At 44.3% G+C, this 15581-nt stretch overlaps 1 protein-coding gene across 1 annotated transcript in view; it reads right to left on the minus strand.

Moving 5' to 3' along the window:
- Positions 1-11146: 11146 nt before the first annotated feature.
- The window catches only part of DPY19L2 (dpy-19 like 2), a gene marked incomplete at its 5' end in the record, with an annotated part of 43946 nt that continues 39511 nt past the window's right edge, over positions 11147-15581 (minus strand). The window contains 2 exons of the mRNA XM_081102006.1: positions 11147-12861; positions 15321-15446. Coding sequence (XP_080958132.1) covers positions 12711-12861; positions 15321-15446 — 277 coding nt within the window. The 3' untranslated portion in view covers positions 11147-12710. The remainder of the gene's footprint in view (positions 12862-15320; positions 15447-15581) is intronic.

Below are 15581 nucleotides of genomic sequence, written 5' to 3' on the forward strand. Positions count from 1 at the left end.
AGACAATTGCCCGGCCAGCGTAGCTCAGTGGTTGGGCGTTGATCTATGAACCAGAAGGTCTGGTTCAATTCCCAGTCAGGGCATATGCCCGGGTTGCAGGCTCTATCTCCAGTGTGGGCTTGCAGAAGGCAGCCGATCAGTGATTCCCTCTCATCATTGATGTTTCCCTTGTCTTTCTCTCTCTCTCTTTCTCTCTCTCTCCTCTCTCTCTCTCTTTCTCCCCCCTCCTTCCTCTCTGAAATCAATAAAAAATATTTTTTTAAAAAATAAACATGACAATGTATATAACCTAAGAATTACTTCCATGGAAGTAATTTTTCAATTAATGTTCAAAACAGTGGATGGTGTATAAGGAAGATGGTAGTTCCTTGGCCCTCCCAGAGCCTGAGGCTGCCAGGGGTCATTAAGCCTGGACAAAAGAGTAAGCAGCTCCTCTTGCCCTTCCCCCCCACTCCCACTCCCACCCCCACCCCCCAAAAAAGAGGATGTTCCACACACAGGGAGGGTCCTGGTGGGGTAGAAACTGGAACACTCGTGGAAGGTCACATGTCAGATCTCATCTTGTCTTTGACACTGAGCTCTACCAGAGCAGCCATGCCGTTTATTCATAGCTGTATCCTCCGGCCAGTGCCTGCCACACAGTGGCGGATGCGAGGAAAGAGACATGGAAACTGAAGGCTGATTTAAGCACTGTGCTGGGGACCGTGCGTGGCTGATCCTAGGAACTGATTCCAGGTTGCCACGAATACAGATTGAGCGTCGCAATGACTGACCACCTTCATCAAGCTTTCCTTTGCAAGAGCTCCAGGCACACCGAGCAGGCATTTCCTCCTGCGACTGTAGAAATACTGGGCCCAGGCAGACGGGTTCCAAGCACCGGGACCCACCAGAGCCGCCACTCAAGAAGCAGCCCTGGTCTGGTCCCTCATGTGCAAACCCAATCCTTTTCTCACTAAATGCTCCACTTTGGGCATTTGAAAAATAAATTAATTGAAAAATAAAACTTTGGGGCTGGAGAGAGAGGAGATTAAAAGGAGGAAATGAGCATAAAACAAAGAGGAAGAGCGTAAAGTAAGAGAAGCAAACAAGTAAATTCCCAAACGATATAGAGACCACAGGAAAGAATATTGTTAAATGGGCAAGGAAACATCAAATGAGGCCAAGAGAAGACTATGCTGGGAGCCAACTTCCTTCTTCTGCACATTGGATTTTTTTTTTAATATATATTTTTCTTGATTTCAGAGAGGAAGGGAGAAGGAGAGAGAGAGAAATATCAATGAGAGAGAGAATCATTGACCTGATGCCTCCTGCACACCACACACTGGGGATTGAGCCTGCACCCCGGGCATGTGCCCTGACTGGGAACTGAACCAGGACCTCCTGGTTCATAGGTCGACGCTCAACCACTGAGCCACACCAGCTGAGCTACACATTGGAATTTAAAGACCCAATAAAACTCCCAGATTTCAACACCGTGACGGCCAAAGGAGAACCCTGACTGTGGCATCCATTTCTCACTTCCTGGGACTGGGTCACTGGATCTCTTTATTGGAGAAGTACCTCAGGGTCAAGTTTTAGCTTCTGGCCATGGTTGTTCCTGCTAAAAGAAGAACGGCACACCCCCAGCACGCTTCACAGTGACAGAAAGTGGGTGCAGCAAAGCTTATCTGTGCGACACCCAGCACTCAGCAGATCGCCAGGCTTACCCGGGCACTGTGTTGTAAGACGCCTTTGGTTTCTGGGGAGGACACATGTAAATTGCTACTCTATTGCTTTTCACATGCATCTACTGTCTTCCTCCTCGCTGACCTGTCGTTTAAACTGTTCACACTCCAGTGAGCATTCCTGAGCAACTCAGAGTTCATGGTCAGGTCTGGTTAGAGTTCATGGTCAGGTCTGGTTAGAGTTCATGGTCAGGTCTGGTTAGAGTTCATGTCAAGAACCACTTTATCACCCTGTCGGTGTGGCTCAGTGGTTAAGCCTTGACCTATGAACCAGGAGGTCAGAGTTCGATCCCCGGTCAGGGCACATGTCTGGGTTGCAGGCTCCATCCCCAGTAGGGGGTATGCAGGAGGCAGCCCATCAATGATTCTCTCCCTTTCTCATCATTGCAAAGGGGCCTGAATCTCTAAAATGCAATTCCTGTCATTGAGGCTCGCTATGTCCTTTGGACCCTAGGAGATATCAGCAACATTAACATTCATATACCAAGTCCCCGTCCCCAAGGGGCTTACCGTGGAGTTAGAGGGGCGGGGTAAGCTGGAACACAATATAGTCATGTAGGAAAAGACATGACTCGGGGCAGAAGCACAGAGACGGCTCCAAAGATACAGGACTATGGACGCCACGACTGAGGAGTTCCCAGGGAAGAGAGGAAACTCGGTCTAGACCCTGTGAGAACAACAGGTTTTGTTCGAACAAAGGAAACCTGAAAAAGGCATTCCAGACAGAAAGAAAATTTCCGAAACCCCTGTGTGCCTGGCACATAGTAGGGGTTCCTATGAATATCTTAAATCTTTTCCGAATGAGGGAGGGAAGAAACGACAACTGTAAGCTTGAGAAATACACGGATGGATTGCAAAGACCGGGTCATTTGGAACAAACCTTTGTTGCTGGTCAGATTAGATGTAGGGTTCATATGACTGGTTCCTGGGCCACTACTCAGGGGAAAAGGGGAGGCAGAGAGGACGCTGAGGTTTGGGTCGCTCAAGCAGCTGCGCGCAGAACCGCAGGGAAGTGCCCCTGAACATCCAGCACAGGCCGCCTGCTGACCCCCTGACCTGCCTCATCACGGAGGAACTCTACCCTCACCGGTTTTTCCTCCAGGATCCCATGGATGAGCTTATTTTAAAGATGGCTCTACACCTTTAAAAATTCAAGTCAAGCCCAGCCAGCATGGCTCAGTGATTGAGCATCCACCTGTGAACCAGGAAGTCACAGTTCAATTCCCAGTCAGGGCACATGCCCGGGTTACAGGCTCGATCCCCAGTGTGGGGCATGCAGGAGGCAGCCGATCAATGATTCCCTCTCATCACTGATTTTCTCTCTCTTTCTCCATCTCCATTCCTCTCTGACATCAATAAGAATATATTTTAAAAAATTCAAGTCATGCAAAATACCTAAGAAGCTTGCTTAAAATGCAGATTATTGGCCCCTGCCCCTAGAGAGGGAGGAGTAGGGTGAGGCCACGGTCGCCTGCATTTCTAGCCAGAGCTTCCTGACCACACTTTGCAAAATCTGGCCTGGGTGGTGGTTTAAGACTCATTGACTCCAAATGAGGCAGCTCTGAGTGTTTGGGGAGCACATTCCTCAGTACACTAACATCCTTTCTTTTGCTTCCATTTTGCATTTTTGAAGACAATTCTCCAATCCCCCTATTACTAATATTTAATAATCTGCATTGATGTGAAGGAGAGACAAACCAATTTGGCCTGTAGGGCGAATGGAAAGAGCAGTGAGTATGTATTTTCGCCAGAACCATGCTTCATCCTTCTCTTTGGAGTGGTGTTTTGGAGGAGTAGTAGTGAATGTCCATAATAATTCTCTTTTAGTGGTTTAAGAAGGATCTTAGAAACAGGTCCTAAAAATACTGCCAAGAAAGTGAGGCGGGTAACAGGAGGCCAAGTTCCGTTTATAAACCTTTCAGGAAGAGGTTACACAGATATAGATTACATAGCGTCTTTGGTGCCACTGACTCTTTCCTCAGAACCTGAGGTGTGGGGAGGAGGTGAGGGGACACACACAGCTGCTCAATGCAGACCCACAGGCCTTCCAGGTCTCACCCGGGGGTTCTGGCCGCGTTAACATCACCTGGGAGCCTTTCAAAAACACCGATGCTTAGACCTCACTGGGACCCATGGGATCAGACGGGAAGGGCGTGCATGCCTTTGAGAAACTCCCCAGGTGACTGCCAGATGGTGAGGCTGAGACCCACACCTTCAGGAAAAGATGAAAATCCTCTCTATTCGCATTCCTTGGTTAGATGATAGATTATTAACACATATTATTAATTTTTCTTTACATAGTATCTGTCCAGTAAAAAGAAAACAATGGTAACGAGGAATGCAGGGTGTTGGCCTGACCAAAACGCAGGCGTGGCCTTCATGCATCCGAGCAGACCGTGGCCGGCACTAGTCTCCGTGCGAGGCCCTCCTTGCGTCTCTCCAACACTCAGCTCAGGCCGCAGATGCCAACTTCACCCCAGGGCACAGAGGGCACAGCACCGGCTGGAAACCATTTGGAACTTCAACCTGAAATGCCAGCACTTGCCACTTAGTCTCCTGCCCCTTCCCTTGGTCCACCCAGCTTTGCTACAGCTTGGAAACCAGAGCAGGAGTCTCCCCTGGCCTTTCTTCATGGGCTGGCCAGAAAGAGGAAGAGCGAGAAAGTAATGGCTATGGGGCGGGGTGGGGCGGGGGGAATGAATTAAGGTGCAGGTGTGACGAGAGTCATGAAATAGAGAGAAAAGCTCCTTGTGCCAAATCCCATTCTTCTGGAGCTACCCAAGCCCGAGACACGTTTCCGGAGCCCGCCAAGGAAGAGGCCCGTGGAGGTGTAAGGATCAACAAGAGAAATCCAGGCGGAGGCGCTGCATGTATTCATGTGCAGGCGTGACTCATCACAGGAACGATACACATGTGTGTTCTTCACACCCAAAGACAAAATGACGACAGGCAACTCTTCAAGGGAAACCTTGGGAAAGGGACGCCTCACACTGACCAAAGCTGCTATAAAACTCGCCTTTACCGGTCGCAGGCATCGGTTTGTGTTTCATGCACATTATTTCACCCTTCGGGTGGGAACTTTAATTTCCCTGATCTACAGGGTGGAAAACACAGAGAAGCTGAGGGACTCACTCTAGGTCAGGCAGCTAGTTAGAGGGGATGCTGGGAAATGAACCCCGACGGGGCCACTCGCCTCACCCTTGACTCAGCACTGTCTCGAGAGGTGGAAGTTTCATTCATAAAAGATACCGTGAGTCCCAGTTTCTCTTAAATAAGCGCTCAAAATTGCTTCCTTGAAAATAAAGGCCCTAAAAGCCCATCCGACAATCGAAGGCTTCCACAGGGCAGGGGGAGTAACTGGGGTTCTGTTTCACTTATGCCTTGAAAAGTAAGTCGTTTGCAGACTTTGGAACGCTATTGTTAGTAACAAATGCCTTGCGTCACCAGCCAGCCCATCGCCACCCAGGGCAGGTGCAACTCCATTGCTGTGGGAAGAAACAGCCTGGGAAGAGAGCCAAGAGCCAAGAGACCTGGAAGAGGGAGCTGGAAGGAGCATCAGACTTACACCCAACGTTCCCAGACCAGGGCCTCTCCTGAGAGGGGGGCTAGGGCAGTAGCTGGTGGAAGAGGCACCGTGGCACAGGTTGCAGCTGTGCCTGGAGTCACGGGTGAGCTTCGGGGCGCCCTGCACCTGCCCAGACTATAGGACAATGGCCCCAGAAGCCACGGCATTTACTGCAGAAGATCGAGGCATTCCCACTCAGTCAAGGAGGAAGGAGGGAGGGTTCACTGGTCATTGTTATTCTTGCCTTGTCTTTCCAGGGCTTCTCCACCAGGTGGATACATGCGAAGTTAATGCAGTGGTTCTCAACCTTCTGGCCCTTTAAATACAGTTCCTCATGTTGTGACCCAACCATAAAATTATTTTCGTTGCTACTTCATAGCTGTCATGTTGCTACTGTTATGAATCGTCATGTAAATATCTGATATGCAAGATGGTCTTAGGCAACCCCTGTGAAAGGGTCGTTCGACCGCCAAAGGGGTCGCGACCCACAGGTTGAGAACCGCTGAGTTTAAGGTGACTTGTGTTTTCTCTGGGAGAGGTACCCAGAGCTTGTCAGGGGCGTGGCCTGTGAGTCCGCCTGTGTCTCCTTTGCATAACGACGCAGTGTTCGTGTTCTGGAAACTACCTCACTGCTCCTGCCACCATTACCTGTGATGCTTCCTGTCACCGCTGGCTTGGAGGTCTGCTTCCTCCTTGAAGGCGGAGGATTTATCTCTGCGCTCTGAGCGCCTTCCTCTTCCGGGCACAAAGCAGGACTGTGGCCACTCTTTTTTTCAATTGTCTGACGTTGCCTTAAACTTGACTTTCATATTCTTGGCACGAGTGAGGGCATTTTTCTTGGCTTGTTAAACAAACCTGGTGATAAGAACACATCACTCCTTTCTGCGTGCTATCCGGCCATCCCAGGTCTCTGGGCCCCAAGATAAGGGTCAACCCTTTGGCAACGTGGGCGTCCTGGAGCTGTCTGTCATGATCCCCCCGAATCTTCTCCGCTTCTGAGACAGGAAACTAAACCTGGGGCGGCCGGATGTCTTTCGTTTCAACCAAAAGCTATTAATCCCCATGAATAGATCGAAATGGGGAATCTGAGTCACCCAGACTGAGAGTGGCAGTTCCGACCTCACTTTCCCTTGGCTGCGGGAAATAGCATTTTTCCCAGGGACAAGCCGCTCATCTTCACTCCTGCAGAAGGACATCCTTCCAGGTTTTCTGACTTCCTGTCTCTCAGACCGAATTAACAACCACACGTGTGGCCTGCCACCTTCATGACATCACTGCTCCCACAATAGCCTTAAACGAGTATTTTAGTTTAAAAAAAAAATCACTTAAAATGTTCTGGCGTATGAGTGCGATCAAGGTCATTTCATGCTATTTTCCAAGGCTTTTATTTTACACTAGAGGCCCGATGCATGAAATTCGTGCAAGAGTAGGCCTTCCTTCCCCCAGGCTGCCAGCACCGGCTTCTCTCTGGTACCTGGGACCCCGGCTTCTCTTGCAGCCCCGGCTTCGTCCGGAAGGATGTCCAGCCTAATTAGCATATTATGCTTTTATTATTATAGAAGATTATTATAGATACTTGGGGAACTTGGCATCCGAGAGGTTTCAGCAAGATGTCATCTCAGTCATTCACCTACATGTTCCAGATCGAGGGCCCACCTGGTGTGGCTGAAGGCTCCGTGCATCTATGGCTGGGGACAGTGCCACCCCCTCGGGGCTCCCCAGAAGTTCACTCTAGCACCCACTCTGTCACAGAATGTCCTCTGAGGGGAATCTGATTCTCTGCAGAGAGTTTTTAATCCCAGTGAACAGGTCAATGGGGAGTGCTTCAAAGGCCCGCCCCCTAGACTTAATGCACACCCCGGGCACGAGCCATGTGGCAGGGCCCCTTGGTGGTCTGCACGGAAGAAGTCTGAACTTACCCCAAGAGGAAGCCCAATCTTCTCAAGGTTGCCAGTGAGCCTGCTGCGGGGCGGTCAGTCGGGAGCCTCCAGGAGGCCTTTAGCTCCCGGGAATTTGCTGCTGATCATGGGAATAGGAAGAGCAGGGTGCTGCTGTGGGCGGAGCTCCTGAGCTTACAAAACACCCTGTTGGCCTGCTTCCCTGCCCCTCTCTACTGGTGTCCGGTGAAGGCCGCTTCCCCCGCCCCTGGGTCAGCCCTGCCCTGCACCCCAGGCCTACACCAACCTGGACAAGGTTTGGGGCAAGGAGAGCTGGGTGACTGCTTGGGCAGCAACGTCTGTGACAGTCCTTGGGATGAACCTCTGGACGCCAAGGTCTTTACCTGCAGGACACCTACCTCATTTTCCCAGGGTCTCAATTCTCAGCCAGCTCTCCTCGTCCTTTGCCTCCCTCACCACCCGACGCCAAATATAAAAGGCCGTCTCCTGGGTCCCTTCCTTCCTGGATCTCCCGTTCTACCCCCTCCCCTTGTGAAGGGCGTCCACCCAGGCAGTTTGGCACGATAAGGAGTGACTTCTCCTTCTCACTTTGCTCTGTTCACTGGCGAGATGGTGGTCAGAAGCCACACTGTGGAGGTCTGGGTGCTTGGGGTTCTTATTTTGTACCTGGAGGGAAAGTCCACCTGAGTAAATACAAAGTTATAAAACTTAGCGCCGTGGGATATCACCACACTCCAGCACCAGCAATTCTGCAGGATGAGCTGCAGGCATATATTTAGGCTGTGTGCATGTTCTGTCCGCAGCATAATGGCTTCTTAAAATTAAAGATATTCCTCATCAGAGAAATAGCACAATAGTGACGCTTCCCCAGTGGGCACAGCCAACTATTGGTAACAGACTCTAGAAGGCGCCGGCGGTCCCTAGAGAATAAACAGGCTGCTGAGTGGAGAACAGGACCCCACCCAGTCGCACCAGCTCAGAGCTGACCCGTCTTTAGCAAGAACCACAACAAAAAGAACAAACGGCAGCCTCCGGGCACTCCTGTTTCATGTGTGTTACATGCGTTACTTCATTTTTCCCTTTAAAAGACCATTTTGAGCTGTTAAAGGACAGAGTTCAACCGAGTAGATTTAAAGATCTAAATGGGCTTTATGAAGCGATTCATGACTGGAGCAGCAACTAGAAGGGCGCTCAGCGGGGTTGTGCAAAATGGAAGGGTTTTATAGGGAGAGGGATGGGGCAGGGGAGCTATTCACTAAAGAACAGAAAGGATTGTTTTTTAGACCACAGGAGCTTTGGGGGGGGTTTCTATGCAGACCCCCTCTTCTTTCCATAGGGCATGGAGAGGGTCTATATGACAGATTGCCTTACTGGTGTTGACCAGAAAATTCCAGTCTCAATAAGATTCTATTTCTGGGAGAGGATGAAACAATTAGGTCAGTGATTAACCCAAGGCATGATATGAATGACTCAAGCACAAATGATGCCATTTGGGGCTGTGGTTTTTCCCTTTAACAGCGGGTTGCAGGGGTGGGCAAAAGTAGGTTTGTGGTGTGAGTACACAAAATATTCTTGCATTATTAATTTACTATAGCATTATTAGTATTACAACTATAAACCTACTTTTGCCTCCACCCCTGTGTATCTTTTATATCTCCATTTTGCATAGGAGAAAATGTTTAAATGTTAAATTGCCCAGCTGGTAAGTGGTAGAGCAGAGATTCAAACCCACTCTTCATCCACATACTAATATTTTGTATTTGGTCCCCAGAACACCCTACACAGAGTTTGAGACCTAAAAGATGTGTTGATCCATTTGGGGGAATAAGTTAGGTATATAGTAGAAACAGCCAACAGCAAAAGTTACCCAGTGGAATCACCAACCACCCTATCTTTAATTTTTCCTATATTTGGACCAGTTATTTCCCATATTATTCCTTCATGCAACATTTACTGAGCATCTACTCTGTTCCAGGTACTGTGCTAAGTGGAGCACAGAAATAAACATGACGTAAACCCTATGTTTAAGTAGCTCATATCTCAGTAAGAGATTCCCAAAGCTACAGAGGTGGTTTTTACATCATCTAACAACATGGCAAGGGGAGTGACACTAGCAGACCACAAAGGGGATGGGTCAGGCAGGCTTCCTGGAGAAGGAGGCATCTGAGCCCCGAGATAAAGGTATGAGCAGGAAGAGGAAGTGTGAGGAGAACAGGTAAGACTTTAACAGGCTGAGGGGACAGTGTGAGCACAGGCAGGAAAGAGGGATGGTGGCGATTTCAAGCAGCTCCTTGTTGCTGATGTGAGAGATTGGGAGTGTCAACCATCCTGGACAGGAGGTGGGGACCCCAGTGAGAACCTCCTGAGGCACCAGAGGAAGGAGACGTAGAAGAAATAGTAGAGATGTGGTGGGCAAAGGAGAGGAGAACCAGGAATTACTGTCCCATCACTGCCTACAGAGATCATCACAACACAAAAGAGGTGTAGTTCACGTCCTTGAGTTCTCTGTTTCTCTCTGGATGTCTCCCATTTTCTCTTAAAACATGCAAACTAGACCCTCCACACTTTTCTGTACCTATTTCATGACAAATGTTACATTACATAGCCAGCAGATGGCGCTAAGTCTAAAGAAATAAATATTTTGCCTACTAACGGTTTTTATTTTTAAATATCATTTTTATTGATTTCAGAGAGGAAGGGAGAAGAGAGAGCGCAACATCTATGATGAGAGAGAATCATTGATCAGCTGCCTCTTGCACGCCACACACTGGGGATCAAGCCTGCAACCCAGGCATGTGACCTGACCGGGAATGGAACCATGGCCTCCTGGTTCATAGGTTGACACTCAACCACTGAGCCATGCCGGTTGGGCCCCCCTAATGGTTTTTAGTGTGTATTTCCTTCTATTTATTTTAAAAGAATTTTTTTTATAAGACAGCACATCCTTTCACTAAGTATGGGAATAAACAACTATATTTTAGCTTAAGATAGTTTTGCTTTTTACAACATTGTGAAGAGAGGCTGACAAAGTCAACTGTTCATTTAAAATAGCTGGGCTTGGCGAGAGTAATTCTATGGCCACGCACAGTGTGTACACACAATACCTTCACGGGTTGCGTGTCTGGACTCCGCCGTTCTCAAAGGACTTTCCTCCCTTCTGGGAGGGTCTGGACCTGCGAGGGAGGCCGAGCCTCTCATGGCCACACCGGCACTCTCCTAGCAACAGCTACTGTGAGCAGTGAAAATGGTCACCTTTTAAAAAAAATAAGAACACATTTCATTTGTATTTTTCCTATTTATTATAGAACCTGGGTGTTTGATAGACAAAAACTATCAAATACACAGATGTGCTTGGTTGCAAAAACAGGATTCTTATCATATGGGGGTTATCGTCCAGTATTCCTGCTTACTGACACAGGATAAAGGCAGGGCTGTTTGGAATTCAGAGATAATCCACCATGTAACTTGACATTCCTGAACCGGCTATTCAGTGAGTGGGGAGAGCGAGCACAGGGATATAACATTTGTGGAGTCCTTTCACACACTCTTACTCATCCTCATAATGACCCAAGTAGGTCCTGTGAGTTCTGATTTACAGGTAAAAAAACGAACAAAAACAAAACAGCTGCCAAAGTTAAGAAACATGACCTAGCTTAGCACAGCGCCTGGCATACAGCAAGCACTCAATTAATACCTTTTGAATGGATGGTAACACACCTAGTAAAGGAAATGTCAGGATTCAAACTTGGACCCACCTGGTTACAAAGCCCATACTATTGCCATCACACACACTGCCTTGTGAGATTAGGCAGAACTGTTTTAAAATGGCTAAGAAGTATCATTGCCTAATGTACACATGGTTAATAAATCCAGGAACCTGTGGTTTCTACCTTCGAAAACTATTTCAATTTCAGGACATACACTTGGTAAAGGATGAGGGAAAAGAGAAAACACACAGAGAATCTTCAAGGTTTCTTTTAATTTTTAAACATACATAGCACATGAAAATAACATAAATCTACATTAACACATTATATCTACATGGGACATTTCATGAGTTAGTACAACTTGTTCCATTTCTTTGTTGTTGAATTCTGCCAACTTTAAAAAATGTTTCCTTTAAAAACACCATCCGATGTGTTACATTAATCCCATGAATGTTAGGTGTCTCTTTTCTTCTTTGCCTCACACACCAAAACAAATTTGAAGGAGCTAAAATAAAATACGGCATACTTTCCTAGCTGCTTTATATCCTCTATTAAAATATTTACAACTATAAAAGTTGAAAAATAATTTTATTGGCTTTCTTGTATATAATCTCCTACCTACTATATGTGAGCTAATCTATGGAAGTCATTTTGTTACCTCAAATATAGAGGACCAGGAACATAAGGGAATTACAAAAATTCCAAGATGTTAATTTAAAATAGATGTACACTAAAAATACTCTAGATGTGGCATATTAATATACAGCAAGGTGTGTCTATGTTTGCATGTAGCATCAATATCTTCAAGATAACTACCCCTTTTCAAAGCATTATTGTTGGGTAGGTTTTATTTTAGGGAGAGAATTTATAAAACATCACCTTTCTCATTGCAAACCAAAAATAAATGAGGGCTTAAAATATGTTATTACAAAAGAGGGTGACCAGAAAGAAAGATTATGTCCGATGAACTATGCCCTACAAGGTGAAATGCCTTTGCCTCATTCAAGATCTGGAATCTTAAAATCTCATTTGATAAACGTAACTGGATTTTCCTTGCCGATTATGTTTAACCCAAAAAATCATGTCATGTATGATAGCAATTTTTATCTGGATATTAAAAGAAAAACCACTGGATTCTAAAGACAGATTGACAACTTGTTGAACTTAGGCTGACAACTAATCAGTGAAAAAATACTTATCTGGTTGGATAAAGAAATTCGAGAAGTTCAAAACATTACAAAGTAAGCTGTTCTTTAAAAATACTTAACTTGAAATGATAGAAAGTTATTAAACGTGATAAAGACCTTTCCTGAAGCCTAGTAAAAGCCGGAAAACACCCTGAATAGTGGCCTGCTTATAAGCAATGTCCTCCCAGAGGTCAGAAGTCGTGCTATCAGGACCTGAAGCATCACTTCAGGAACAGCTTCCGTCGATCCAAGTGGTTTTGAGAGTCTGGACACCAGTATGTCCTGGTACCAGAGAAAATCGGAAGCAAGTCACCTCATTGGATTCAAAATGACATACCTATCTTTGATTTATTAAATAATTGTCCACATACATTTTTTAAAAATGTTAAGATGACCATCTGTCCACATGGTATGAAATAAATTATTGAGATGACAAGCTTAACAAGGCTGACATTCAATGGGAAACAATGAAATAATTTGCCCTTTAATAATCAGAAACCCTAGATCATTTTACTGTCTTCTTCTTGAGGGTCCCTTATTAAAGATTGTGATCTTATTCATGTAAATAAGCCAAAGTGACTGTGTTCGATGCACTTCTCTGGGCCACGGTGTCACGGGCGGCCGCCGCCTCAGGCCACCTTCAGCACCCGGTACATGCTGTTCTGGAACACCACGGTGAAGTAGGGCCGGGCGTCCTGGAGCAAGGTGCTGCACAGGGGAGGGTTCGCTGCATTGGAAGGGTCTTCCAAATCCCAAATCTCAAGCATGCTGCAGCCAGGCCTGGAGACAGGGCACAGCACGCCACGTTAGCACGGCATTCACACCCAGAGGAAGCAGAGACATCACGGCGCAGCTCCCACATGTGGAGAGACTAATTTTTCAATAAACTAAAGATTTTAAGGCACCATTTCAAAAAGCATAAGTTCAATAGAGATAAACATATGTTGCATTTTCATGTTCCACTTAATATGTTACTGAATCTAATAAAGGATCCATATACGTTCAGAACTCTGTATTTAAAAATTCATTTTCAAAATAAATATAAATCAATATATTTTCTAAATGATATAACCAACCAAACATAAGGCCCGTTAGTAGTGGAATGAGACATTTTTAAAAAGTTAATATAGTTCCTGATGAAACTCATGTTCTTGAGCTTACGGTATGAAAACATGTAACACAAGGTAGGAAAGGGAAGCTCTGATGCCAGGTTTGTTCCCCTCAACCCTTTCCCATTTTGGTGGCTCTCTGAGTGAAATGAATGAAGTAATATTTCTCACTAAAGAATATTTTCCTTAGTTTCTTGACTATAATAGTGGTTTTGCAGGTTTTGACTGCAAAAACCAACATCTGGGCCTATTTAAATCCATTTCTACCAACCTTTTTCCTTAGTATCGGTCACACTGTCCATTTTTTTTTTCTGGTCTGATAAATTTTGGGTTGGAAACTGGACACTGGAGATTATAAATGGTCATGATTCTGGACTCTGTTTTGTTCTTGTGATGACTGTCAATCTGTCGTCAATTAACTTGCCTGGGTCCCCAGTCGTGCACAGCAGCTATCTCTGCTCAGGATTTTCAGATTCTAGCTATCATTAATTTGTAAAAATTCTTCATATAAAGTTTATCTGTAAGTCCTTCATCAGGTATATATATTGCAACTGTTTTCTTCCAGTCTGTGACTTGCATTTTCATTTTCTTTTGAGGAAAAGATTTCAATTTTCATGTATACAATTTACGTCTTTTTTATGGTTAGTGCTCTATGTTCTAAGAAATCTTTATAATTTTAGCTTTTACATTTAGTTCTGCAATCTATATCAAGTTAATTTTTGTGTGTGGTACAGTGTGGGTCATGGTACAGTTTTTCTTCTATACAAATATCCAGTTAGATTAGCAACATTTTTGAAAAGACTCCTTTTCATTCAAGTAAAAAATATTATTTTTCATATTTCCTTTGTTGTGTTTTCTTTGACCCATAAGTTATCTACCCATTTATTGCCTAGTTTCTATTATGTGCAGATTTACTAGGTATCTATTTATTACTGATTTTAATGCAGCTCTGTACAATTTCATGCCCTTTAAGCCCGAGGCTACTTTCACAGCCCAGCATACCTTCCCTTTCCATGAACATTCCACGCCCCTTTAAGAGAACATGTGGTCTCCACGCCCCTTTAAGAGGACATGTGGTCTCCAGCTGTTCCCTTTTGTGGCCTACATATGCCAACCAGATCAGGGTATCTGATACTGTTTGCTGTTCAGATCTTTTATATCCTTGCTGGTTTTTTACCTACTTTTCTCAGTAGAGAATGGAATGTTCACATTTCCAGCTATGATTGAAGATTTGTGGGTTTTTTTTCTTTTAGTTCTGCATATTTTTACCTTGTATTCTTTGAAGCACTACTTAGATGTATATACATTTATAATTATGATTTTTTTGTAAATTAATCCTTTTGTCATTATAAAATACCTATCTCTGTGATGATAAGCCTTGTTTTGAAGTCTACTTTGTTTTATAAAATTTCAGTTAATGTGATATGCACACACATGAACATTACAATGTTCCTGCTTATTTTGCGAGATGCCATTTCTCCCTAATATATTTACTAGATGTTAAAATGGTATATAAAAATAAGCTACTAAAATTTCTGCACTTAGCTTTTCAACACTGTTATAGCCTAATTCCCAATTATCCATAGGAGAAATGAAAATGTTCAATGTTGGGCTTAATACAACTAAGCACTTCTTAGATCAAGGAGTCTTAAAAAAGCCTCAAGATATTCAGTAAACATTTTTAATTTTATGATTTTTAGAGATTCAAAATTCATAAATTTAAATATTTTAATCAAAGTATTTTTATGTCCTTTTAAGCTATGTGAAATTTTTCTCATAATCATATAAATCCAATGTAATTTGGCTATAGTAGCAAATGCTAATATCGCCTCGGCTTAAATTAAAACCTCTATTTCACACATCTAATAATAAAAATTATCATAAAAACTTGAAAAATCTTTATGAAAAAACACTTCAGATAATACATTAAAATTTAAAAGTCAGGAAACTCAAATACCCTAATTTTTTGAAATTAAATTCTACTAAAATGATAATTTGTTTTCCTACAAGAAATAGTTTTCAATAAAATATTTTAAAATTATTTTAGGATAAAAATTCTTAAAGAATCAGGACTACTTTAATAAAATAAAACCATTGTTGCTTAAAAACACGTCATAGGATCATACTCACTTAGTTCTCACAACACACCACGCCTCTTCTAGAATGTAGTAATTCACATGTAACTGCAACAACTTATCCCTCACTTCTTTTGCAGATTTTCGACTATATACGCCATAAACTATTTTTGTCCGGGCCCTTTAAATTTAAAAACAGGTTCAAGAAATTGTAATGCACAGTAATAGAATGGAGTCAAGAAATTTCGCTAGCAAATTGAAATCTCAAAGCTCATTGGGTGGGGCATATTTATGGTCCCCAATAGCAAGAATTATT

The sequence above is a fragment of the Myotis nattereri genome (assembly GCF_964212035.1).
Source record: "Myotis nattereri genome assembly, chromosome: 11".
NCBI lineage: Eukaryota > Metazoa > Chordata > Mammalia > Chiroptera > Vespertilionidae > Myotis > Myotis nattereri.